Raw genomic sequence first — 26,625 nt, 5'->3', positions numbered from 1 at the left:
ATTAAAGTATTTTTAGTCTTCAAAAATAATTAATATTAAGGGTAGAGTTGAAAACAAATAATTAATTTACTCTTAAACTTTTAAAATGATAAATAATTTGAAACAATTATTTTTAGAAACCACACGGATAAAATGAGACAGAGGAAGTCCTCCATCATTATTATTCTTGTTCGACGTAAACAACAATTCAATTAAATTTAGAAGATGTCCTAGCTGTTTTCTAAAAGTAAACCTTTTGAGACTATAGACCTACTTAAAAAAGGGAATCATAGCATCTATCTTTTCCTCGTTTGGATAATATATGCAATATTTTGACGAAGAATTGATTGACGAGACTTTTTAGGTAAACATGTACAATGAATCTTTTCGCAAAATCCGGCGCTTCAATGACCTCCATTTAGTTCCGATAAATATAGTCAAGCATGTGGCATGAAACATTTCTTCATTTTTCATAGCAAGGATTTATTCCTTTCCTAGAAATTTAGTTTATTTCTGGATAAATTCTAATCTAATGCCACAAGCTTCACTATATTGCCAAAATAAATAACAATAATAAGAGACTTCTGTGACCACCGGTGTCCGCAATTTAAAGCATGAACACTTTCTGAAGTCTACATAAGAGATATTATAGAGACCCCACCCCTTCAAGCATACTCATTCGCCATGGAGCACCATATGCAGGTCTTTTCACATCTGGTGAAAACCGAAATAAGCCACACATCACTAACACCAACATCAGTACTTTAACATGACGAACTAACTCATACTAAAGCACTAAACTGAATCAATTTCAAAAAGACCGAGGAAACTAGTAGTGAACCAATTTTCCCAGATGTCCGTACGATTATTCCTAAATGCTTTACAACGACAAATAGCACCTATATACAATCTGGAAAGAAATCATACGGTGAGTAAATCTCAAACAGCAGCTAATTGGCCTTTCATGATTCCCGATACTTGGTCAAATCAAATGTCAATGTCCTCGAGCAACTGAAAGAATAAAAAAGAAAGCATGCCACATCAAAATCCAAGAAGGTTGAAAGGGAGACGGGTAGGAGATAAGAGAGATAGTACGCAAAAGCTCACCCCAAGTCCGAATCCCTGTAAACACCAACCAAAGCTTCGGCTTTGTCATAAAAGCTGTCTTTGAGAGAGATGACAATGCTTTGGAAGCCACATCCTTCCTCGGGATCCTGATTAAGCCTAGCTCCTCCACATGACTTTGATCGGATAAATCCAGCAACTTTGGCAACATTCAAATTATCCAATGCAGCATCAACTTCATCCAATATAAAGAATGGAGAAGGCCTAAAACTGAAATTACACGGTAATAGCAATGAAAACATGGTCTTGGCAAAGCCAAGACTCTCATAAGGAAATAGAATGAATGCAATAAAATTCACTGAATACAGACTGCATCTTTTGACAGCATTATACAATGTGCTCACGATGACATATTTATGCACATAAAATAGAAGTAATATGGTTGGTTACGTGTACATACTCCATTAACAGAAATAGCCAACCCCCCAAACAGCAGAATATTTGATAAGATAGTGCAGCACAAAAGTCAGAAATTTTTATATATAAAAGTAATCCTAATTTCCATTACTACAATGAATCACTAATTAGGCACAAAGTTACCTGTGGATTGCGAAAAGCAAGGCAAGTGCTGCAACAGTTTTCTCTCCGCCTGAGAGCTGCTCCATATCCCGAAAACGCTTCGTTGGGGGCATAGCAGTAAACTTAATGCCATGTAAAAATGGCTCATCTTCATTATCCAAGTTGAGATAGGCTGTCCCACCAAGGGGATGAGTGTTGCTCTTTGTCAGTTGCTTGTATATCTTGTCAATATTGCCAGATATATGATTGAAAGCTTTCATAAACAATTCATACCTGCAGGCAGAATATGCAGACTTCAGAGTTCAGATCAAGAAATTATAACGCTGTACAAAGAAGGCTAACAGATACTTCTGCTAATTATCCTAGCAGGGTGAGCATATAACGGAATTATCCTACATCTCATTAAAGCAATGCATAAGCCAAGAGCTGAATAAGGGAAAACGAAAAGGGAACCTCGAACAGCAGCACAATATATAATGTGCCTATCATAATGATCAAGAATATAACCAGAAAGGTGCAATCAAGAACATGTTTCAAGAGTTTCAAAATGTTTATAAACAATAAAGGGGTCATCATATCCTTCTTTGAGGTTTTCTTTACTGCCTCACGCATGCCTGTTTCCACAGTTCCCTTAAATGACCATTCAAAGTAGCTGCATTCATGCCATTATTGAGCTAATAAATAGAGATCTGTTGAGTGGACAAGGGGTACAATAAAACAGAAATCCTGAAACATCTCGTTAACACTTTTCTCCGTTATAAAGCTTGCATTCAATCAAAGGCGAACAATGATAAATAAGCCTCCACAGATTAAAAACAACTTTCAAGGGTACCGTTTTCCAGTTTAACATAACGCTATCCTGTCATCGTCTGACCAAGTTGACCACTTAGAACTTGATTATTACCTGCTTCACCTAAAAGTATCATGATAATAGTTAGATACCTGGCCTCTTTCACTCTATTATACTCATCAGCTACTTTCTTTTCTTCATTTTTGGCCACTTCAAACTCCTTCGTGACATCTTCTTCCTTTTTCAATAGATCTTTATATTGATCAAGGGCCTTCAGATTTGGAGCTGTCCTTTCAATCTCTGACGTCAACGCAGCCATTTTTTGTGTAAATTCCACCTCAAGCTTCTCCCGTTCAGCCGGTTTCCTTTTCTGCTGATAAGTTTTACTCAGATTACTGAAATCAAAAACAGGGCCCGGCATCGACTCTCCAGTATCCATTGGATCAGAGATAGTGGGAAGGGGTATCTGCTCCAATTCACATGTGTCCAGTATCTCTTGTTTTCTTGAATTCAGCTGCTCAATCTGTGCCTCCTGCAAAATAAGACGGAAAGCAAATCATATCCTCCAATTCTTTACTAATACTATCTCTATTTCTATAAAATCAAGTTGTGAATGGCGGCTCAGGATTTCCCCATGCTCCTTTGATAAAGAACTATTTGAAAAAATCATCATTAAGCAACAAACCTTTGACCTAATTTGACGGTTATGTTTGCTGATGCTTGTTGTCTCAGCAGAAATCTTTTTCTGCCAATCCTGCAGATGCTTTTCGCACACTTCAGCTTTAGACCTCAAATCTGTAGAAAAGAAGAGAAGATTTCTTGTCTTTTTCAATTGATTCTATAGTCCGAGAAAACAAAACAAGTGGAGTGCTTTCAGTTGAATGATATTACTAGAAAAAGCACTAAACAGAACAAAATACGGCAAAGAAATGAAGGGAGAGAGACGATAAATGAAGAGGGAACCTCTCTGCCAGGAAATGCACCCCCACCCCCCAAATAAAAAAGGAAAAAAAAAAAACAAAGGCCCCCAAAGGCCTTATCCAAAGCTGTACCAGAAGGTGAAGGACTGAATGCGGTACAACATCCTGGAAAATGTTTGACACTGTAAACTAATAGCTTTTGTTAGAGACAGCATGCTAACACCCCATATTCAGTAACTCAAAAATGATTCACTATTCAATTTGAAAAATGGTTTAAAAATTACTTAATTAGTCCTGTATAAAAATAATGTTACACTGAATCAGAAAATTAACATCTCACTTATGTTATTGCTAACTTCCTATCACCAAAAGCCTACACTTATCCATATAAAAAATTAACATCTCATTAACACGAACAATTCTCCAAGTCAAGAATGCATGTTATCCCTGATCTAGCTCTCTGAGTAGGGAAGACATTTTTTACATTGAATTTCTATTCATGAAATGAAAGCTGACATCTGGTCCGACCAACCTGAAAAGTTGGCACAACTTAAACTCAAAAATAATACTGAAAAAACTTACCGGACACTTCTTCATTGTAACCCTCAATCTCTTCAGTTGCTTTCTCCATGGCTGACTTCTGCGCCACCTGCTTGCCCTCAATCTCTTCCAATTGCTTCCTAAAGTTACCAAGAGTTGATTCCAGTTTCACAATACGTGAATTCATATCCCGCTTCTGCTCATATTCCAACCTGTCACATAATGAAAGTCAGGGAGTGCTAGGGACTCAAACTATGCAAAAACTAGAGAACATAATGTTTTACAAGAAAAAGGTCAGTTGAATTGACACAGCAGAAATCAAACTTGAAAATTTTTTAAATCAAAAGAGTCTAGAAAATAACTCTGCATGTGATGGCAAAACCAGTGTATTAGAAGAAGGTAATATAAGGTTAGAGTAGCAGAATTATGTAAACATCTCTAGCACAGAAGAAGTTAGTTAAGTCATTGAAATAAAGAGTATATAACTTTCAAAATCTAAACAAACTCTAATTATTAACTTCTAACTTCTAAACAACAAAGAAAAAACATTTCTATGTGTTTCGGAGTTGGCAACTCGAGAGATGCAAGGACAACTCATACTTCTTATCCTCGATCTCTTAAAATCGCAGCACCTCAGTGAGGCGAGGCTCAGAAATAAAACAGGAAAGCAGCAAACACCATTCGTTAAACAGGAAAAGGGTTATTTAGACTTTAGATTGCCATCTAAGTCCCTCTATGCAAAAAGGAGACCTTTTCAGTGGATATCATTTTTAATGCCACCCCCCTGCATAACATTGATATATGATCGTATTCCTCTATACATTGACGCCTACCATCTCATCCTACTGCCTACAAAGGAACAGACTGCATATCCAACAAAAATCACAATGAATTCTAGGTTATCAGTTCTTGTTGATCTTTTCTAGACTTTGACAATCTAGCTTAACGGTTTCTTTTCACAAAGACCCACGACTACTCATCAGATCCCAAAACTTTGCTCAGAATGCAGCTCTAAGCATAATACTCCAAGTGAAAGTGTCTCGAGGAATAAGAGAATTGCACACAACTTGAGATTCCATTGCTACAAGCATTATGTTAAGCTTAAGCACAACAGAAAATGCTACAAGCATCAAGGAACCACACCCTTTAAAAATGCTTAAGGGTATTAATTACCAATTAAAAGATATAAAACAGCAAAATCATCAACAGCGAGAGCGAGATGTCTGTACTTGAAGTCATGTCCACTGTTATCTAGATCACCATTCTAAATGGAAATTATTATTACCAGATTTGTTTGTCCAGCTAACATTCAGCAGACCATGTTGAAGAAGAAAGATAGGATGTAATTGCTAGTCAACCAATGGCTCCCAAAACACTTACTGTAAAAAGATGGCTAATAATTTTCTTCGCCAGAATCTAGACATCCTGGTTTTACTCGTAGCACTTCCTAAAGTAATATGGAAGTTCAAATCTGTATTCTTAATGCAAAATGTGGAAATAGGAGAGAACCACAACTTACTTTCTAAATAGAGAAGAAGAAGAAAAAAGCCAGTGCAAATTTTGAACTTTGAAATTAAGGAAGATGTGACATTCTGGATGTTAAACGACATTGATAGAGGCAAGCACAATAAGCAGCATAATTTTCAAATTCAAGAAAAGGTGGAAAATACTTTGTGATGATCCAAGAAATAATGTTGGAAATTCATTTTGTCAAGGAGGGCGTACAGAAATATGAAAATTGATTTACCATTCTCAAAAAAATGAAAGACTAGATTATCTGAGTCTCAGATAGCTAACAGTTTCAGTACATCATCAACTTATTTTAGCTTTTATGATGGCACAATGAATGCTTAAATCAGCAGGCACACGTACTGAGATTTTAGCTTTGACTGTTGGTTATGCAAGTTAAGTCTTTCTTCAGCCATTTGTTGAACAGCTTTGAGCTGGTTTTCTTCATACTCCCGTATGTTCTTCACCCCAACAGATTCGCTAAATTTCTTATATATTCTGTCAACAATGTCATTGATCCTTTTCTCTCGTAATAAGATCTCGCGTGCCCTCGTATCAATGTTTCTTTTCAACTGCAGAAACCCAAATTGTGCACCAAGTTATAAATGAACACCAGAATCAGATCATAAACACAAGAAGCGTAATACCTCCTCAAGTTCAGGCTGGATTTGTCCAATCTCATTAGCAATAGCACCCTTTTCACGCTCCAAATTTAGAAGCTTGTCTTCAATACTTTTCTGCAAGCAACAACTCAAACAGTATTACAAGATGCATATATAGAGAAAGAGAAAAACCCAACAAGGCAAGTAGATAAAATGATTAATTTCTATGAAGCTAATGAGATGCAACTGATCTTCTTAAGGGTCGTTTTGGTTCTTTGAAGCAATAACAGGGCTGAATATTACTTAATCAACGAGGCTGTTTTCCCTGTAAATGGAGTTGAGAATAGTCAAACTCCTGCTAATCTTCTAGGGTGCAGTGTGGGCTCTTTCTCCACAGCTTATCTAGGATTACCAGTAGGGGCCAATGTTATCAAAGGCGAATATTATTTAATCAACGAAGCTTTTTGACCCATAAAAAGACTTTCAAAATAACCTATCACAAATAAAGAGAAAAAGTTTTACTCCCTCCGTCCCATATATATGGCACTTTTCACTTCTTTAGAGTCAATTTGATCAACTCAATATTTTAAAATTAAAAGTTAGATATTCAAAAATTATGCGAAAAGTACTATAAATTGCAAATCTTCTCATGTCAGTATGATGAATAATTACATTTCAATGTTGGTCAAAGTTCACATAGTTTAAATCTAGAGAAGCGAAAAGTGCCTCGTAAATTGGGATAGAGGGAGTATTAGTTTTATTTGAAACTTAAACAAATTATAAGAAAACAAACACAAAGATAAAAGTTGGTTTGAGTTGGGTAGTTTGGACTTTGGGCTATGACCCCATTATTTAGCCCAAATTGACCAGCTCATCTTGACACAAGCAAACTTTCGAGGGATTATGACCCAAATCATTTGTGCTTTGTTGATTCAACCCTTCTGACCCAGCAAAATTTAGCACAACCCATCCACTTACAGCCCTATTCCCAAATAAATTTAGCTCTTGCATTGAATTGATGAAACTATAGCCTAGACTTCTATATATCACAAAACTATGGCCATTAACTTTCAAAACAAATTGTGAAAATTCGGAGGTTCAAAGGATGACCTAGATATTAAACGGACAAGAAAGGGAGGAAACTAAGGAGTCTTTGATTCCTTAAAGTGGAAGCATCCGAGAAATGGGGTATTTCAGTCAAAGTTTGCCTATACAATCTTTCTTCTGATTTTCGAGGAGCAGAACGTGTCAAAAAGCTTCATGTATATGCTTGTATCTTTTCTCTTCTGAGGTAAATTGCTATAAATGTATATGACACAGACAATCTGTTAGACTTTCTCAGCTTTATTGCATTTATTAGGACTGAGCTCCTATCCTCTCATAATCTGCACCTATTTCTTATTGTTCTTCATCACAATACCTTTCTTTATAATGGTGTAGAGGCCAACTTACACGTATCTCGATTAATTCACCTGGCGAGTCCAACCCACAAGCACAGGGTGCTAAGATAATCCTGCCCACCGGGGGTAGAGCAGATGGCTCGGTAAAATTCTTTTAATTATCATAAAAGACTACCTTATTAAATGCACTATTCAATTCTCTCACGTCACTCCGCTACTTTAAACTATATCCCTACGTAACAATGATGGAGAATAAAAACGAAAAGATATAAATAAAATTAGAAAATAGATGAAAAGGTTTTTGTTGTCCCTTCAAGCTTTATTTCTAATTATTTATTTTAATCTTTCTTAGTTTTATTTATATTCATTTTAATTTTCTGATTAAGTATACAAAGAGTATTTGAAGAAGTTGAATGGAAGAAAGTAGGACTATATTCACCTTCCAGCAAAATAGGAGAATTTGGTAACTACACAAAAGAATAAAACCATTACGTACGAGGCAAAGTAGCACCCAAGGGTGTGGCCTAGGCCTAGTATGGTATGGTATGGCTTTTAAAACTTCGGTTCCGTAATTTTGGTTTTTGGTTTTCAAAAATGTTCTACCATAACCATAGCGAATTAGTTCGTAAGTTCGGTATTTTTTAACTTCAGTTTCGGTTTGTGCGGTACGGTAAGTCAGTAACTACGGTTTATTCGACTCGACTTACATACAGTGGAGAATTATGACTTCGATAGTGGTGGGCTCTCATGCTTGAAATGAACTAAAATTATCTAGACGTGGCCAGAAATGACACTCAAGTTTGAGTAATCGGTATTGTATATGACTACATGTAATTAAGTATTTAGTTTATACATAATAGTAATGACAAGAAGCTTTGAGCCCAATGGATTTTAGGATTTTGGGCCTTTTAGTAGTTTATATTTGAACTGGTTAAATTAATACTAGCTATATAATAATATAATATAATGGATTGTATATCTAATTAAACATTTTGGTAAGGGGTTCAGTATTTCAGTATGTTATACTCCCTCTGTTCCAGTTTATGTGAACCTATTTCCTTTTTGGTCCGTTCCAAAAAGAATGACCCATTTCTAAATTTGGAAACAATTTAGCTTAAACTTACAATTCTACCCTTAATGAGAAGCTTTTATAACCACACAAATACTCGGGGCACCTTTTTGACTTGTTTAGGACCACAAATTCCAAAAGTCTTCATTTTTTCTTGAACTCCATATCCAGTCAAACAGGTTCACATAAATTGGAACGGAGGGAGTAATAAATACCAAAAAAATTGAAACAAAATACCATAATGCCAAAGTCAAAAATTTCGGTATGGTAATTCAGTATTTACCACACTATGCACACCCCTAGGCCTAGTGGTCAATGAAATGGGTGCACACCTTGGAAGTCAAGGTTAAAATCACAGCACAACAGAGAGTCAGAGACAAAACACATTATGGAAAAACCCTGGGAATCATGGATGGAAAACTTACAATCCTAGGAGCTACTGAGGTTTTTGCCTCCTCCGGTAATCTCTAGCTCACTCTCAACATTTTGTCCCACCCCCTACAGTACAGAAGTTGGTTCCAAGAGAAAGGAGTGAAAGGTAGGAAAATCTAGGACTTAAATTATGCAGTGGACTCCACATCAAACAGAAGTTGACTCTATATCAAAATGATTAAATTTCTTATTTCACCTGAAGTGAAGGTTTTCCTCGGTCATTAAACTAAAGGATACGTGAATCAAAGCAATGCAAAAAGAGAGTAAGACACTAGCAAACTAGGTAATGAGCCAAAGAACAATTTGTCCTTCAACTCTGAACAATTAAATAAACCAATTTTTCCAAAATTATCTGCAGTCAACTAAATCCCTTCGGTTCTTGGAACATCTGATTTACCAACTTAATGACATAATACATTAGCAATCAAAAATATATTTTTAAAAAACAAATCTCAAGTTTTTAAACTCCCTCCATTTCAATTTACGTGAACCTATTTGACTGGGCTCAGGGCTTAAGAAAAAAAAGAAGATTTTTGAACTTATGGTATAAAATAAGGCATATATATTTTGTGTGGCTATAAATCATTGCATAAAGGCAAATTGTTTCCAAATATAGAAAGGGTCATTCTTTTTGGTGCGGACTAAAAAGGAAATAGGTTTATATAAATTGAAACGGAGGGAGTATTATATATTATATAATTTATATAAATAATTAACAAAAATATCGACATGACATCACCAGTAACTTTCAGGAATTCTCTTAAAATCCTAGCATTTAGAGATGAGCTTTATTTTTAGGTTGTCAGATAAGAAGATCCAAGTGTCTTAATTGGAAGATTGATCCAATTAAATTGCGGTTGCCTTAAGTTTCTTTAAGAACTAAAAGGATGGAGATTCTGTTCACAAATTTGTATGAATAGATAAGCAATGACCTTCTCGATTTCCGCATAGTGAATCTTTTTCTCAAGTCCACTGATTTTTCCGGATGCTTCAGACTCCTTTAGCTGCATCTCCCTTATCGATCCAAGCTTCTCAAATTCCGATTCAAGACCTTCCTTTTTCTTCTTAAGCCCTACAAAACGAAAAGTTCAGAACCATGCAACCAACCAAAGTAACATAGATAATGAATTCCACAAACCTTCAATTTTTTTATCATCCCATTTATGCGAACGCGCTTCCATGCCACCACTAGTACCACCAGTCATTGTACCAGACTTTGTCAACAGAATCCCATCAACAGTCACAACTACAAGAAACTCATACATTCTTTGTAAGTACAAGAAGAGCATACCTTTTCTACTTTAATCCAAAGTAACCAGTAGATGGAAACGAGGGAAGTGCCTTTTGTGTTTGTTAACAGCGTAGAACTTACCTTTAAATCTTTCCCCGCTCCAGCTAAGATGCTTAGCTTCAGTTAGGTCATCACAGACAAGGGTATTACCAACAGCAAACAAAATAGCTTTCTCCAATGAGGGATCAAATCTGTTTACTGTTAAGAACAAAACTAATAGCATCTGCTAGGGTTTTGCAATTAGTTGTTCATAGGTGAAGAGTCATAGATAATCAAAATATTAGATACATTGATTAGCATGGCAAGACAGGATACTGTATGACATCAAAAGCGAGCTTTGCAGTTCCACCCAAGGTACGCAGCCTCTCTATTATTGGCTTTACACGGACTGACTGAAGAGGTATAAATGTCTGAGGAGGAAGCCTTTGTTCTTTCAAATACTACACAAATGAAGCCCGCAGAGAATAGTTATTGCAATGACCAATTTGTTATTTTGCAAAATTAGAAGTTATCCAAACTAAATTAAAACAAGAGTCAGTGAAGCTTCATCTACTTGGAAGTGAAAAAGCATGATCACTGAGCATTACATAGCAAACTTAGCCTTTCTACCTCATAAAATAACATTGCAGAGAATTACACGACTCTACTACGGAAAAAAAAATTCTAACCTTTTTCTCTAATAAAAGAAACCATATACATGGCAGTCCCTATGAAGAGAAGAGGAAAGTATTGAAAATAGAGACAAGTCCATCGACAAGAGATGCAGAGGATTGAGAGGAGAACTGCAGATCAGCATTCCAGCAAATGCATAAACTTGTTTCTCACCTTGGACCAAATGCATGGCAACCCATCATGCAAGCACTAATAGAATTCCCTAGCACACGGAAGCATCTCAGGATTCAAACCAACTTATGAACCATTTCATCCAGAGGACACTAAAGAAGCACACATAACTATTGCACCTCTGTCCTTATTTTGATGCAGAACCACAATGTAGCAATATGTTTCCATCAGATCACACAACTTTCTTTGATGAATTATGGATTTCTCAAAAACGTATTCAAAACTGCACAAGCATTCCAAAGGCTGAGGCAGGAAATAATGTCACATCACATCAAGATCCCATTAATAAAATCAAGAAAACAAGACCTGTTAAACCCACATTCTCTCTTGATAACAACCATTTCTTGATTTGTGTTTATCATCCTTTAGCATGGGTTATGCTAATCTCCTCTGTACTGTTCCCTTGATGACACAATTAGCCCTATTTCCAAGTAAATTGTAGCCTAAATTTAAACCTATAGACACAGTCGAATAAAACAAGAAATCTAGTACTATCACAAACTCAAGCTCAAAACCCTAACAATAACGATTTCTGATCAAAATAGTTTTTGCAGTAACACATAAAATTTCAACTATAGCTTATGCACGATACTAGTGGTCCCTGCATTAAGTTATTATTTCAAAAAATTCTTCAAAACAGAAACTGCAAACTAATCAGCACCTATTGATGACCACGTTCTCGACAATCCTGTAATCACACATCATACAATGAATGAAGATAGAAGCTACTTTGAAATTGCAAAACTGAGTCACTGGAACAAGCTAGGATGTCATTTCCAACTTGACAGATGACTATGCCTGAGTGACATTCACGATAGGGAATATCTTACGCCTGGGTGCTATTGGTGAAAGTTTCTAGTTATCAACCAAAAGAAAAGAAAAGACCTATTCCCCTCCAAAAGACCAGGAACAACTATGGGAAACGTCTATATGTTTCAACCAATTACTGAAAAGAAGAAAACAATTAAGTAGAGAATCGTGAAAAAGGCCTGATAGACATTGGATCCCCTTCTATAGAGTTTATTCATAATCAAAAATTTAACCATCTATACTATTAGCATTTCTACATCTCCGAAAGTCTTAATTTATAGGTCAACAATACCCAAAACAGCAGATTCAATATAACCAATCCATCATCCAAGTTGACAGAGCCAAACTAGGAAATCCGCATATTCTAAAAAACAAACACATAGGGGGGAACACAAGCAAGATCCATATTAAATTGTGGAAAAAGAAAACAGACTTAGCACTCTGAGCTACTATGCATTAGACACGTCGCTGCCATGCTAGATAGAGTTATTATACGAACCTTGATGCATTCTTTTCCTGTTTGTTCGTTCTCAACTACTACTGCATCCATAAATCTGCCCATTGCAACAGTTACAGCAAGGTTATACTTCTTTTGTGTTGGCCTGCAGAGATCAGTCATCCGACCATGAACACCAGGAAATAAACGCTTCAGAGTTTCAACTGCTTGAGAAAATTTGGCATCCCTCTCAGTTTCATGTCTCTCAGCCTTCAGTTCACGAAGTTGATCTTCTACTTCATCCATTCGCTTCCTCAAATTGTCATATTTGTCTCTGTGGAAAGAAGAGATTCCACATTATGTACATAAATATAAGTAAATGCAAATGGCCATTATATGCACTTGCATATGTAACGTGTACAAGCATATAAATTAAGAAGAAATCATGTCATTCAGCAGTATATGTTAAATCTCCATCTGACTAACTTGGACCGTCTAAGATTATTTTTCATCTCACGCTGTTCTTCATTCACCCGTTTCAGTTCTTCATCATGCTTCTTAACTGCATCAAGAATTTTCTTCAGCCTAGTTTGCATCTGTTTCTCCTGAGACTCCAGCTCATGCTTCCGATTTTCCAATTGCTGAAGATTTTCTTCCAAATTCTTCTCAGCATCAATGTCAGCACGCTGCTGCCTATCTAAAACCTCCTTCTCATCCCTTAATTTCGCAGTTTTCATGCCAGCCTCCTCTTTACTGTAAAATCAAATTCATATCGCTTCATCAAATGAAACCATTGTCCTTTACTCATTTTATGGATGTACAAATCTATTCAGAAACGACAAACTAAAAGATCAACAATGATAGCAACATAGCAAGCATGTGTAAAGGAAAAAAACATTTGTGTTTCTAATGAAATAATAATTGATAAAGCATAGCATTTGATGCCATCCTCCTCTTATCCTCTACCAGGGCAGCCACAAAGAGAGGGAAAGAGAAACAGGGAGAGGGAAAGAGAAACGGGGAGAGAGAGACAGACAGAGAAAGCAAAAAAAAAACTGAACCCATGATAGCCCATCTAATAAACAACCAAAGCAAATAGGAAATGACCTCTGCATACATGTTATAATATCTTGTCCAACCCTCAATAGGCACCGAGGAATAGAGATGCAACGGACTGGAACTTTGGGTGCAAACATGCTCACAAAGGCCATAAAGAGCATATGCATGTAAAAGTGGTTCTTGGAGAAATTGTATTCAACTGATACAAAAGCAACCATCATCTACTTGTCATCTGAGTTTCAGTTACTACATTTGTTAACTTTAGTTAGTCATTCAAAATAAAGGTGATGCACAATCCAAGAATATTTAAAATAAAGGTGATACAAACATGGTAGAGTGTTGTAGGTGTGACCAACTTCAGACAACTACAAGAGCAGATTTTTTCCATATTTGACAGAACGTGGGATGCTGTAATTTCCAACTATAATAAGAAATAGAGTGGGAAAATAAAGGATGATAATAAGAGAACTGGAAAGATAATTCCTGCCTAGATGCTCAAACTATTTTACCCAAAGATTTTTTTCAAAACCAGAAAAAAGCACCAGATCAACTTTGAACAACTACAGTTACTCGCACTTGTACACGTAAATAAGAATTTTTCAATGATCAAAGGACTTACATTTGGTGATATGTCTCTAACTGACTGTCAGCTAACTGAAGTTTTCCGCCTGCTTCTTGACTTTTCTGACGCACTTCATCAAGCTGCTTAGTAATGTCCCTCAAGTCACTCTGAAGTTTCTTCACCTCATCCGCATGCCTTCTTTTTTCTTCTCTCTTCTTATCAAGGTCTTTAGTCGTATTTTTTATTTTTGAAGCAATCCGATTCATCTCTTCCTTCAACTTTACAACTTCAGGTTGCTATGGACGGAAAACATAAACCATTAGGTAACCATATCATCAACTACCTAGAAATATGTATAGTTCACAATGATAGGGAAGACAGAGTAATTGTGAAACAAGTGTACATCTACTAAATGATAATTTGGATCCATTTCTTTCTATCATAGAGAAAAGATCAGATACCTTGGCTACTTCTAACGAGCTCACTCAGTAGGGTACATCACACTGTCCTTTTTTCAAGCTTTATAGTAGCCACACAAAACTAAAATAGAATAATAATCAAATACATAAGCATACATGTTTGATAAAGCGATGTAGTTGTGAGACCAAAACAAGTCACTCAGGAAGCCAATGAATAGAACTCCTTCAAAATGTTGAAACCCGTATAATCTTCTAAATGCTTATCTAGAGCAACATCTGTTAATGTTAGTGATGCAACTGAATAGAATTGTTAGATAGTTAATGTACATAGTTAACTTGTATATAGTTATACTTGGTGTTAGTGTTGTACATCCAGAAAACATGATTACGTACATTGTACAGTGTGGATATAAAAAGGAAGCCATCTCTCATTCGGGATGGCAACAAGATATCATTGAGGAGATAATTGTTCTGCATGTTGGTGGTACCTTGGAGCGTGTCACTCTACCTCCACGTATATATATTATAGATTCTCAGAGCATTTATGCAGTCAAAATTGGTCCAGATGGTAAAATTGTTCGACTAAAGGTGCATCTTGTTGCCAGATATACTCAATTATTTGGACTTGATTACAGTTATACTTTCTCTTTTTGTGGCTAATATTGCATACGCTATATTTTTCAATCCATGGCAAATGTTCGCCATTGGCCTCCTTTGTTTATAAGGAAAACAAAAATATTTAGGCAAATACTTATCAATCCATGGCAAATATTCACCATTGCCTCTTTAGACATTAAGAATAATTATCTCCAAGAAAATCTTGAGGATGAAGAATATAACACTTGGTTTTGTTGCTCAGGGAGATACTAGTGGTCTTGTATGTTGGTTGCACTGATCATGTGATCTGAAACAGTTTCCTTGAGCATGGTTTGGTCAGTTCAGCATGATTATTCTAGAGTTTGGCATAACTTTTAGTGAAACTCGTCATTTTATTTTCTAACGACATTCTGCTCCATATTTGTTCATTTACTTGGTGGTCTATGTTGATGATATAGTTACAGTGATAATGACCAGGATGGTATCATTAAATTGAAGCGCCCCTTTTTTCAACACTTCTGGACTAAAAATCTGGGCAAATTGAAGTAGTTTTTTTAGCATTAAGGTCATTCAATTCAAAAGGTATCGTCATCTCACAATGGAAGTAGACTTTATACATTCTTGAGGAGTCAAGAATGACAGGTTGTAGACCCATTCATACTCCAAATGCTAAGCTTTTGTAAAATCAAGGGAGCCCCTTACTGATCCTGCAAGGTATAGTAGATTGGTTGTTAAGTTGAATTACTGCATAGTAACTCGACCTGGCATTGCCTCTCTGGTGAATAATGTAAGTCAATTTACGGGCTCTCTATGTGACAGTCATTGGGATGTGGTTGACCTTATTTTCAATATATTAAAACAACCTTAGGGAAAGGATTATTCTTTGAGGATTGAGGTCATAAGCAGATTGTTAATACACAAACGCAGATTGGGAAAGACTACCTTCTAATAGATGTTTCACATCTAGATAATTTGACCTGGTTGGAGGGAATTTGATGTCTTGAAAGAGCATGAAACAACACACGGTTGCTCAATTTAGTGCAGAAGCAAAATATCAAACAATATTTGTGGCAACTTCTGAACTGGCTTGGATGGAACTCGTATGTGATAGTCAAGTTGCTCTTCATATTGCATCAAAATGGGTTTTTCATGAGAGGACTAAACATATCGAGAGTCGGTTGAATTTGTAAAACCAATCAACTTGCAGATGTTTTCACCAAGCTCCTTAGTGATCCTCGAATAAGTTACATTTGTAACAAGCTCGGTACAACCGACTTGTATGCACCGGCTTGAAAGGGAGTGTTATATATTTTACATACACACTTAAGGTGGATAATATTATACCTAATATTAGCGTCCTACATCAGGAAAACATATAAAAAGGACTCGGCATATGAGCTATCTTGACAGATTCTAATAATATTTTCTCTCATGTCCTTATTTCTCACAAGAATACCACATACAAACTGCTTATGATGCTCCATAATGGATACAGGACCACAGTTCACCTGGAAATCAATGGAAACACCAAATTGACATACAAATATACAATCATTTTAGCCATCACCAACATAGACGGTTTCCACTGTTCTCATTATCCTTTAAGTTTATACATTCTGATAACTAGAAAATTAATTGGATTTGTCATCATCCTTCATGTTAGCACTAAATTATGCAACAAATAAGCATCAACCCTAGAATCTAGAGTCTGTGTATCGGTTAATCTATTTGGAGTTTAGGCAATTCATTAATCTTAACACAATATGGTAATACTTTATGAAGTCAGTGCATGCATAGACTGAGTCAAAGAAAGGGAAATACATGATGTGGGAAATGTTGTTAAAGGCTCATTTTAGGCACCCTTGAGCCCTTAAGCTCAGTTAAATCCAAGTTGTGAGCTTTGGCCTTGGCTCTATCTTTAAGAAGATAGTATTAGACAATAAATAGTCAGTATAATGATCTACATTAACTGCTAAAAAACGTTATGACTGAATCTTTAATGATTAGGTATAAGAAACAGAAAAATTTAGCATAAACAGACTAGCTCAAAAGAACATAAAGCTACATCCTATCATCTAAGTCAAAAATGTAAAGGGTTATAAACTTGATTGATATGATTTTTACTTCATATTTTGTTTAATTATAGTTATTCCAATTCTTTGGTCCATATAGTCTTGTTTGTGTTAATAGCTATTTTTCCTTGCATTACATTTTTTTTTCTTCATTAGTTCCTTTCTTCACTAAAACTCATAATTTAATCTCGCTTAGCAATTAAAGCCCAATAGGCTGTGGCTTATTTTGCACTCTCCAGTTTTGGCTATCTTGGCTATCTAAATGTGGGTAAAACAAGATAGAACATCTCTTGAAGAATTACCAGCTCTAAGGTGTGTGATGGCATCAAGATTATATTCTTGGAAGATTAGAGGTGATGCGAACCCCCCCCCCCCCGCCAAAATCCTACAGAGTCCATCCCATGGTCAAATTTGAAAATGAGTGCTATATGGGAACCTATACTTCAAAACCCAGTCCAAGATTGGTGATCAGCTTGCATCCTTTCCCTTTTTCAATAACTCTACCCCCAAAACACAAGTGATGAATATCATAATTTCGAAGATTTAATAGCAGTAAATCTGGTCCATGTGACATTAAGTTATGCAGGGTATCATGCACAAAAACTTGAAATGTAACTTGAAGCTTCAACTCCCAGGCACACATGACAAGGCATTAACATCAGGCATAATAACAATTATAAAAGCAAGATTAATAAGGTTGAAGAAATTACATTCTTGTCAAGTTTGTTCTTTCTATCAGTAATCTTCCTTTCGTACATTGCAATCTCTTTCATATATCCACTTAGTTCTTTCTTCTGGCTGCTAGATGCACTTTCATATTCCCCCAGCTTCTCCACAATTTCTTTGACAACTGCTTCTTCAGCGTCAAGTTCCTCATTGGCCTTTGTGACATCCTTTTCTATGTTAAATAATTGCCATAGAAAGTATTCTTGCTTCAAAGATTTCTGCAATAAAGACAACAGAAGCAGGACTGTGACTTACCGTTTGGAAAAGCCAGCACAGAATAACAGATAGCGCAAAGTAGATCATTTTTTTTTAACTTTGCTTTTTTTTTTTTGTGTGTGTGTGTGGGGGGGGGGGGGGGGGAAGTAGCAAGATAGATGATGGCATTCCGATCACCGGGTAGCAAGCTGACCAGAAAAGTAAGAAGGTAAATACACAGATCATTTACTACATGTGGTGCATAAAACAAAAGAAGGAAATCAGAGACATCAGCAAATACAGCTCTGCAGGTTAACATACAGAGTAGATTGCCTTTTATCAGTACAGGTAGCAGCATGCTAACTGAAAAGGTACAAGACATGGAAGATCAAGAGCTCCCTTGTGTTTTTTATGTATTTTTGGTGTTAAGAAGTTATTTTTGGAACTAGGGAACAAAGGCGGGGAGAAGAAGTTATTCCGAATCGCTAAGGTGAGAGAGAGGACGGCTCGGGATCTGGACCAAGTGAGGTGCATAAGAGATGATGACGGCAAAGTTTTGATGGGGGATGACCAGATTAAGAGGAGATGGCAGAACTACTTTCATAAACTTCTAAATGAAGAAGGGGATCAAGATATTGTACTAGGTGAATTGAGGAATGCCGACAGTCCCCATGAATTAAGTTATTGTAGGGACATTGAGGTCGATGAGGTCATGGAGGCAATGCATAAGATGAGAAGGGGCAGAGCGACCGGGCCAGACGAAATTCCGGTTGAACTTTGAAGGTGTTTGGGTAGAGCAGGCTTGGAATGGCTTACTGGGTTGTTTAATGTTATATTCAAAACTAATAGGATGCCTGAAGAGTGGAGGTGGAGTACAATGGTTCCGTTGTATAAAAACAAAGGCGATATCCAAAGCTGTAGTTGCTACAGGGGTATCAAATTACTGAGTCATACCATGAAAGTCTGGGAGAGAGTGGAAGAAATGAGAGTGCGAAAGATGGTGTCTATTTCAGACAACCAGTTTGGGTTCATGCCGGGGCGATCTACCACAGAAGCTATCCACCTTATGAGGAGGATGGTGGAACAATACAGGGATAAGAAGAAGGATCTCCACGTGGTGTTTATTGATCTAGAGAAAGCGTACGACAGGGTTCCTAGGGAGGTCTTATGTAGCTGCTTAGAGGTTAAAGGGGTCTCGGCAGCCTACATTAGGGTGATTAAAGACATGTATGATGGAGCTAAGACTCAGGTTAGGACAGTAGGAGGCGACTCCGAGCATTTTCCGGTTGTTACGGGGTTACACCAAGGGTCTGCGTTCAGCCCTTTCCTATTTGCCCTGGTGATGGATGCACTAACTCATCATATTCAAGGAGATGTGCCATGGTGCATGCTATTTGCTGATGACATAGTTCTAATCGATGAGACACGAGGCGGTGTCAACGAGAGGCTAGAGGTTTGGAGACAGGCCTTTGAGTCTAAAGGCTTCAGGTTGAGCAGGACGAAGACGGAATACCTCGAGTGCAAATTTGGGGCTGAACCGACGGAAGCGGGAGTGGAAGTGAGGCTTGACTCTCGAGTCATCCCTAAGAGGAATAGTTTCAAGTACCTTGGGTCAGTTATTCAGGGGATCGGGGAGATCGACGAGGATGTCACACACCGTATAGGGGTGGGGTGGATGAAGTGGAGGTTAGCATCGGGAGTCCTGTGCGACAAGAAAGTGCCAACGTTACTAAAAGGTAAGTTTTATAAAGCAGTGGTTAGGCCTGCCATGTTGTATGGAACCGAGTGTTGGTCGGTTAAGAACTCACACATCCAGAAGATGAAAGTAGCAGAGATGAGGAGGTTGAGGTGGATGTGCGGGCATACAAGGATGGATAAGATTAGGAATGAAGATATTCGAGAGAAGGTGGGTGTGGCCCCCATGGAGGACAAGATGCGGGAAGCAAGACTCAGATGGTTTGGGCACATTCAGAGGAGGAGCACTGATGTACCAGTGAGGAGGTGTGAACGACTGGCTGTGGTGGGCACGAGGAGAGGTAGAGGGAGACCTAAGAAATATTGGGGAGAGGTGATCAGGCAGGATATGACGCGACTTAGGATTACTGAGGACATGGCCCTTGACAGGGAATTGTGGAGGTCGAGCATTAAGGTTGTAGGCTAGGGGGAAGGTGTGAGTATTTCTACAGCGCACTAAAGTGAGACTAACCAGTTAGGAGTTAGTCTTAGGATGCTACTGGTCAATTAGTGATGTAGGGCTTTATCTGCTGAATATTATTATATCTTCCATTTTTTCGTACTTCCTATATTTTTTATACTGTTGTTATTTTTATTTTATGTTATGGTATGTTATTTTATTTTGTTTTATGTTATTTTATTATGAATCTATGGATAGTACTAATATATCGTCTCTTGTCGCTTTCTTGAGCCGAGGGTCTCCTGGAAACAGCCTCTTTGCCCCTCGGGGTAGGGGTAAGGTCTGCATACCTATTACTCTCCCCAGACCCCACTAGTGGGATTATACTGGGTTGTTGTTGTTGGTGGTGTTGGTGTTAAGATAATAGTACACTTTTCTGTGTAGATAGCTGGATAGACTTTTTAGAAGCTCAAGGCAAGTACTGGAAGCAATGCAACTTTTGGCACCAACTTGGTTCTTTCAATAAAATGACATGTTTGAATAATCAAAAGAAGTGCAAGGCATGGAATACCTATGTGGAACAGTGATTTAAGGATCGGCAAATTAGATAAATCTTGAGAACTTGGTAATGTGGAAGGAAATCAGAAACACCAAAACATCAATTAAACTTTGTCCACCAACTTCTATCAAACAAGTACATTTTCTCCTGAATAGCTACTGGAAAAGGGAAGACAGAATACGTCCCTATAAATACTTTTCATAAAAATATTCCTAATTTATCATATGCATTCTTTTTTTTAACGAAACAAGGCCAAATATACCCTCTACTTTTAAATATTGTTTAAATTTACCCTTTGTTTCATTATCTGGCTGTCTGATCCCCTATCGTTATACTATGGATCAGATTTAACCTTATTTTTTAAGGAGGGCCACGTGGCAGCTCCTTACTATAAGACATCCTCAATTTAATCTACCCAGATTCATACTAACCCGCCCGTAACCTGACCCAAATCCTTATTAAGAAACCCACCCCTTATGGACTCTTCTCCTTTCCCTTGTTTTCGCCGCCCTTTTGAAGTGAACGCCGCTGCCGCTCGTCCCATTCTGGCACCACCGCATCCAGTTGCTTCAGTTTACTGTTGTGACTGGTTTAGGTTTGAAATTAAAACATGGTGTTCGTGAAATCTGAGCTTGGGTGTGTAACGAAGCTCGAAAATTACTAATTGAAGAAAGAAGAAGTTTCAAAATGAAAAAAAATCTTTATGCTCCAAAATCGTGGTTACCCATTGCTTGAAGGTGGCAGGTTTGAAAAACAAAAACTCCATTAAAGAAGTTGGAGCTTCGAACTTGAATTTCGGGTTTTCGAAATAGTTGTTTTGTTTGGATTGGGTATTCTAAAATATTGGGTATATTCTACGGAGCTCAAATATCATATTTGAGGAAGTTTGGAGGAGTTTTAGGATGGATCTGTCTGAATTTTCAAAGATGGTTCATGAAGAACCACGAAGGACATTGTTGAGAATTTTTGGGTTTGAGGATTTTCGGGTCTGTTGGTTACTGAATGTTGGACCTAAAATTTTCAAAGCACTGAATGTTTGTTAAAGAAATTCAGCTGGGTATCATTGTATTAAGTGGATTCAAGCTTAACTTCATAGTAGAAAATGTTGCTGGTGCTTGGTTCGAAAGTTTTGGGTTCACAGAACTTTGCTGCTAAGATTAGCTTTGGATTACTATATTGGAGCTTACCACTTTATCAAAAACATTGATTCAATATTGCATCGGAAGATTGAACTAAATCACTGCTCCTTTTGGTCCCCAATTCTTGAATTTACATAGGTCTCAATCTTGTGCGCAACTCATGCCAAGAACCAGAACAATTAGAAGGGCTTATAGCACAAGTGCCAGCTTAGATTCATTTCTAGATGAATAGTTCTCTTGTTGGGGGTTGGTCGGGTTCCGGACGGGTTAGTATGGATCCAGGTAGATTAAATTGGGGGTGGATCTTTTACGCTGCCATGTGCCCCTCCGTCAAAAATAAGAGCAAATTTGATCCATAGTATATCCTATAACACTAGGGGCTCAGACAACGAGATAGTGAAACGGAGGGTAGGTTTAAACAATATTTGGAAGTAGAGGGGTATATTTGGCCTTTTTTCATTTTTTAATGATAGTGGGGTCCGAACCAGCTTTGCGCACCTTGACTATTCCACCAGATATGGTACCTCCCTAATTTATCATATACATATACACACGTGTATACATACGTATATACACACACACACAAATACATATATGTATTTACGCATGTATGTATATCCCCAAAAATTCAAAATTTTGAGGCCCGATTTCCCTTTTACTAATAGAAAGTAAAACAGACAAGGATGTGTAAGAAGATAAAACTCTCACCTTATTATAACAGGAAAATTATACCAACGGAAGTATGTATAATGGCAGCTCATAGGGGAAAAAGACATATCGAGTTCTCATTTTAAATATTACCCCAACTTTTATGCAGAAAAATAATAGACTAACTAGTTTTGAGAAAAAGAGGCTATGCTTAATCTCATAGGAAAAAGGGTAAATTCAAAGACAATTCATGAACCAACCAAAAACATATGAAAAAGCATTATTGAAGAACAAATATTCAGGAAAAGCAAAATCATCAGGGGCATGACTTAAAAGCATATAGGAATCTATCAAGAAAACCAGAAGCGTAGTCTTACAGTTGGATAAAAACAAAAGATGCTGCAGCCAAAACATATATATTAAAACTGATACCAGTTGTTCTTGTAACCGAAGATGCTTCTCAGCTTCCTCTTTCTGTTCCTTTTTCTGCTTCCGCTCCATATTTACAGTCTTCTTTTTCTGGTAAGCCAATGCCTTCTTCTCCTCAGCTCTTGCCTTTTCTTCTTCCAATTCTTCATACCGTCTCTTAAACTCTTCAGATCCAGATATTTGCTCAAGAAGATTAGTAAGTTCTCTTGGATTTTTAGAGGCAACTGACTCGACATCGCCCTGCATCAAAAGTCATCATGAGAAGAGACGTCTATTTACATACAAGGTAGAAACTGACTTTTTCTTTAACTAAATCCAGAAAAAAATAAGCATTTTAAATTGAAAGATCCTAATCTTTTATTTTCAAAATAATATTCCTTTAGCAACTAGTAAGCCTAAAAATAGTTGCTGGGAAACTTAGACGAGCCATAAAACATGCTTCTTAAATTATATAAATACTTTAGAGGTATAATGTTGCTTGTTCTTCTATGTGCTAATCCATGTCATTCTGAGTATCCTCTCGATAACCATTGCAGTTTATACTCGGAAATGGATGGTTTCTGAAAAATTCCTTTTATTACGGAAATTAATTTACTAAAAAAGCATCCAAACCCCAAAGAGGACGTAAGCAACACACAATTAAATATTCAACACCCCTTAAGAAACACAGAACACAAAGAAGTAACCCCATCAGGGTCATATTGAATTCCAGTCCATAAAATATACACAAAATTCCCGTAATATTTCAATTGTTAATAACAGTGGTGCCCGCCCCCGCCAGCTTGCGGGCACCTGAATATTCTACTGAATAACTACCTCCCACAACCTCCCACAACCACGGGTAGTGGATAACTATGCTCATCCACGGTTTTCAATCACTTAATTGACAACTAACTCACACCCTTGGGTGCAATTGCACTATTAACCACTCATTCGGTCCCATTGTATATGACACTCTTTCCTTTTAGTTTGTCCCAAAAAGAATGACATCTTCCTATATTTATAAACAATTCAACTTTAAACTTACTATTTTACTCTTAATGAGATGATTTATAGCCACACAAATACATATTGTTTGTTTAGACCACAAATTTCAAAGTCTTTCTTTCTTAAATTATGTGCCCACTCAAATACCATCATATAAAATTGGACGGCGGGAATAATATTTCTTATCTTTCTCTTTCCCCAGTTTGTTCTAAACTGCAAGCAGGACTGACAGAACTTTTCATAAACCATACAAACGGCTACTTGCTGATATTTCAATATCATATCTGCAGCATTAATTCATAAAACCATTTCAACTACTATGCCTTAAACTACTTGGCGTCATCTATATGAATATTCCGCTCTAATTGTGCTCGTTCCATTCCAATAGGTAATAAATTTGACTTTTAACACTAATTACATGTAATATAAATAACCCGCACAAGAAAAATGAAACGAAAATGCAAGGGGAACCTGAAAGACGAGAAAATTCCGTGCTTTGACGAGAATATCAAGGGACTTCAATTTGGCATTATACTCGTCCCAGTTGACAACTTTACCATCAATCCGATACTCACTACCACCAGCACCAGTAATAGTTCGAGTAAACTGAATTTCAGTACCAGTAGCAAGCTGATAAACTAGCCTCACGAAAGCTCTTCGACCTCTCTGCTCTTTTTCACGGTCATCGAAGGCATAAATAAGGTCCTTCAACTGTGCACCACGGAGCTGACCAGTGCGAACGCCGAGGACGAAACTGATAGCGTCCATTAGGTTGGATTTTCCGGCTCCATTTGGGCCTATAATTGCTGTGAAGTCGTAAAATGGACCGATTGTTTGAAAGCCTTTGTAGGATTTGAAGTTTTCTAGTTCTAGCCGGTGGATTTTCCCCGGCGACGGTTGGGATGGCATTATTATAGTAGAAATTGCTCCGGTGAAAAACCCTAGGTCTCTGCGGGGAGAATAATGTTATACAACTAGAAAATTAGGGTTTAAAATGTTGCCGGGAAATATCTTAGGGAGGGAAGATTCGGGTTTCTATATAATCTAGCGTATGAAATCATACTAGCTTATTGTAAGTACCCTATTGCTTAAGCGATTATACTTACCAGCTATGGTACAAGAAGAAAATGAAGAGGAAATTTGAAAATGTGTATTGAAACTGAGCTGGAAGTGGAGCCTACGTGGTAGTTGAGTACTACAACAACAACACCCCGCTAAAATCTTACCGGTGGGGTCTGGGGTAATATATACGTAGACCTTACCCCTATCCGAAGGGATAGAGAAGCTTTTTCCGAAAGACCCTCGGCTCAAGAAGAATAAAAGACAAAAGGAAACAGTATTAATATTATCACAGAAATCATAAGAAAATATAAGAAAAACAGGAATAACATAAAATCCAGAAGAAAGCTGCAAAACAAAAACGATAACTAGTAAATAGGTCCAGCACTAAAAAAAAATAGAAAGACACGGCATTGCCACCCGTTACCTAGACAAAACCCTACAAGATTACTCTAGCAACGGAACAAACTAATGCAAGACCCAACTACCTCCTAACCTACAACCCTAATACTCGACCTTCACATCTTCCTATCAAGTGTTATGTCCTCGAAAATCTGAAGCCTCGCTATGTCCTGCCTGATCACCTCTCCCTAATACTTCTTAGGCCGTTCTCTACCTCTTCTCATGCCCTCCACAACTAGCCGCTCACACCTTCTTACCGGAGCATCTTGGTTTCTCCTCTGTATATGCCCGAACCATCTGAGCCACGCTTCCTGCATCTTGTCATCATGGGAGTCACGCGCACCTTCTCCCGAATATCATCATTCCTAATCTTGTCCATCCTAGTGTGCCCGCACATCCACCTCAACATCCTCATTTCAGCTACTTTCATCTTCTAGATATGTGAGTTTCAGACCAACACTCAGCCCTGTACATCATGGTCAGTCTAACTACCGCTTTATAAAGCTTACCTTTGAGTATCGGTGACACTCGTTTGTTACAAGAATGTGAATTTTATATTCTTTGTACAAATAAATATATCCATTACATTACTACTATTATAGAAGTGGCTAAGAGAGAGCTTCGGTAATTCAGGGTATTTTGGTAAAAATGATGCTCAGCTGAGCTTTTAGTTAAGCAATATGCTTAAGGGTGGTGTATGGTGCATAATAATGTTGTACTCTTTACTGAGTTAATAGAAATATCAAGATTTTCTCCGTGATATCTTTTCGTAAATCGTGTAGGGTCTGATAGTATGACTATGTTTAAGAAAGAAGTTCTTGTTTCTTATATTATTATTTGTTATAATATAAAGACTTTAAAGTAAAGAAATCAAAGATAAGTATGGAGAGAGATTTATTATTCAACTTCAAATTCATGTACATAATGAATTGAAACCTCCTTTATTTATAGAAGAAAGGAAGCTGCTGTGAAGCTGCTACTGCAAGATGTTGTGTAAGCTGCCGTGTAAGCTGCTACTGCAAGTTGTTGTGTAAGTTGCTTGTAAGCTGCTACTGCAAGCTGCTGTGTAAGTTGTTATTGTACCCGATATAGATAATCTTTTACCGGGGGTAATATTTATCCATAACGGAGTACCGAAATGATAAGCTTCTTCAGCCTATTTCCAATAGAGTACTAAACAGATAACCATATTTACGGCGGAGTGCCATATGAATAAACTTTTTCATGAAGCTTATTTACAACGGAGTACTAAATGAACATCCATAATATAATATATATTTATAACATCCCTCCCTAGATGTTCATTAAAAGATAATGTGTCTCGTTAAAACTTTACTAGGAAAAATCCCGGGAACTGCTACCCCATCATTGAA

General features: G+C 37.2%; 1 protein-coding gene and 1 non-coding gene across 2 annotated transcripts; both read right to left on the bottom strand.

The window, feature by feature from the left end:
* Positions 1-676: 676 nt before the first annotated feature.
* Positions 677-24,909, bottom strand: LOC107831210 (structural maintenance of chromosomes protein 1). Its single transcript, XM_075244969.1, has 18 exons — positions 24,263-24,909; positions 22,808-23,044; positions 17,685-17,918; positions 13,944-14,182; positions 12,752-13,018; positions 12,329-12,599; positions 10,492-10,616; positions 10,258-10,367; positions 10,024-10,131; positions 9,818-9,957; positions 6,030-6,119; positions 5,746-5,954; positions 3,916-4,085; positions 3,099-3,208; positions 2,566-2,945; positions 1,645-1,896; positions 1,087-1,314; positions 677-990 (listed from the first exon to the last, which is right to left on the bottom strand). The coding sequence occupies exons 1-18, from the start codon at positions 24,698-24,700 to the stop codon at positions 942-944; spliced, it is 3,657 nt and encodes a 1,218-aa protein (XP_075101070.1). The 5' UTR covers positions 24,701-24,909; the 3' UTR covers positions 677-941.
* LOC142176939 (U6 spliceosomal RNA) lies at positions 11,346-11,450 on the bottom strand. The gene has a single exon (XR_012705734.1). It is a non-coding gene; the product is annotated as a U6 spliceosomal RNA (small nuclear RNA).
* Positions 24,910-26,625: the final 1,716 nt, after the last annotated feature.

Source organism: Nicotiana tabacum, chromosome 22 (genome assembly GCF_000715075.1).
Source record: "Nicotiana tabacum cultivar K326 chromosome 22, ASM71507v2, whole genome shotgun sequence".
Classification (NCBI taxonomy): Eukaryota; Viridiplantae; Streptophyta; class Magnoliopsida; order Solanales; family Solanaceae; genus Nicotiana; species Nicotiana tabacum.
Note: the sequence above shows the minus strand (reverse complement) of the source record. Positions and strands in the feature narration are given on the sequence as shown.

Coding starts and splice junctions, on each gene's coding strand:
- LOC107831210 (XM_075244969.1), bottom strand. CDS start 24,700: ATGCCATCCCAACCGTCGCCGGGGAAAATCCACCGGCTAGAACTAGAA. Junction 10,132..10,257: donor GAGCGGGGAAAGATTTAAAG/GTAAGTTCTACG, acceptor AGTTTCTTGTAG/TTGTGACTGTTGATGGGATT. Junction 9,958..10,023: donor GGATGATAAAAAAATTGAAG/GTTTGTGGAATT, acceptor TTCGTTTTGTAG/GGCTTAAGAAGAAAAAGGAA.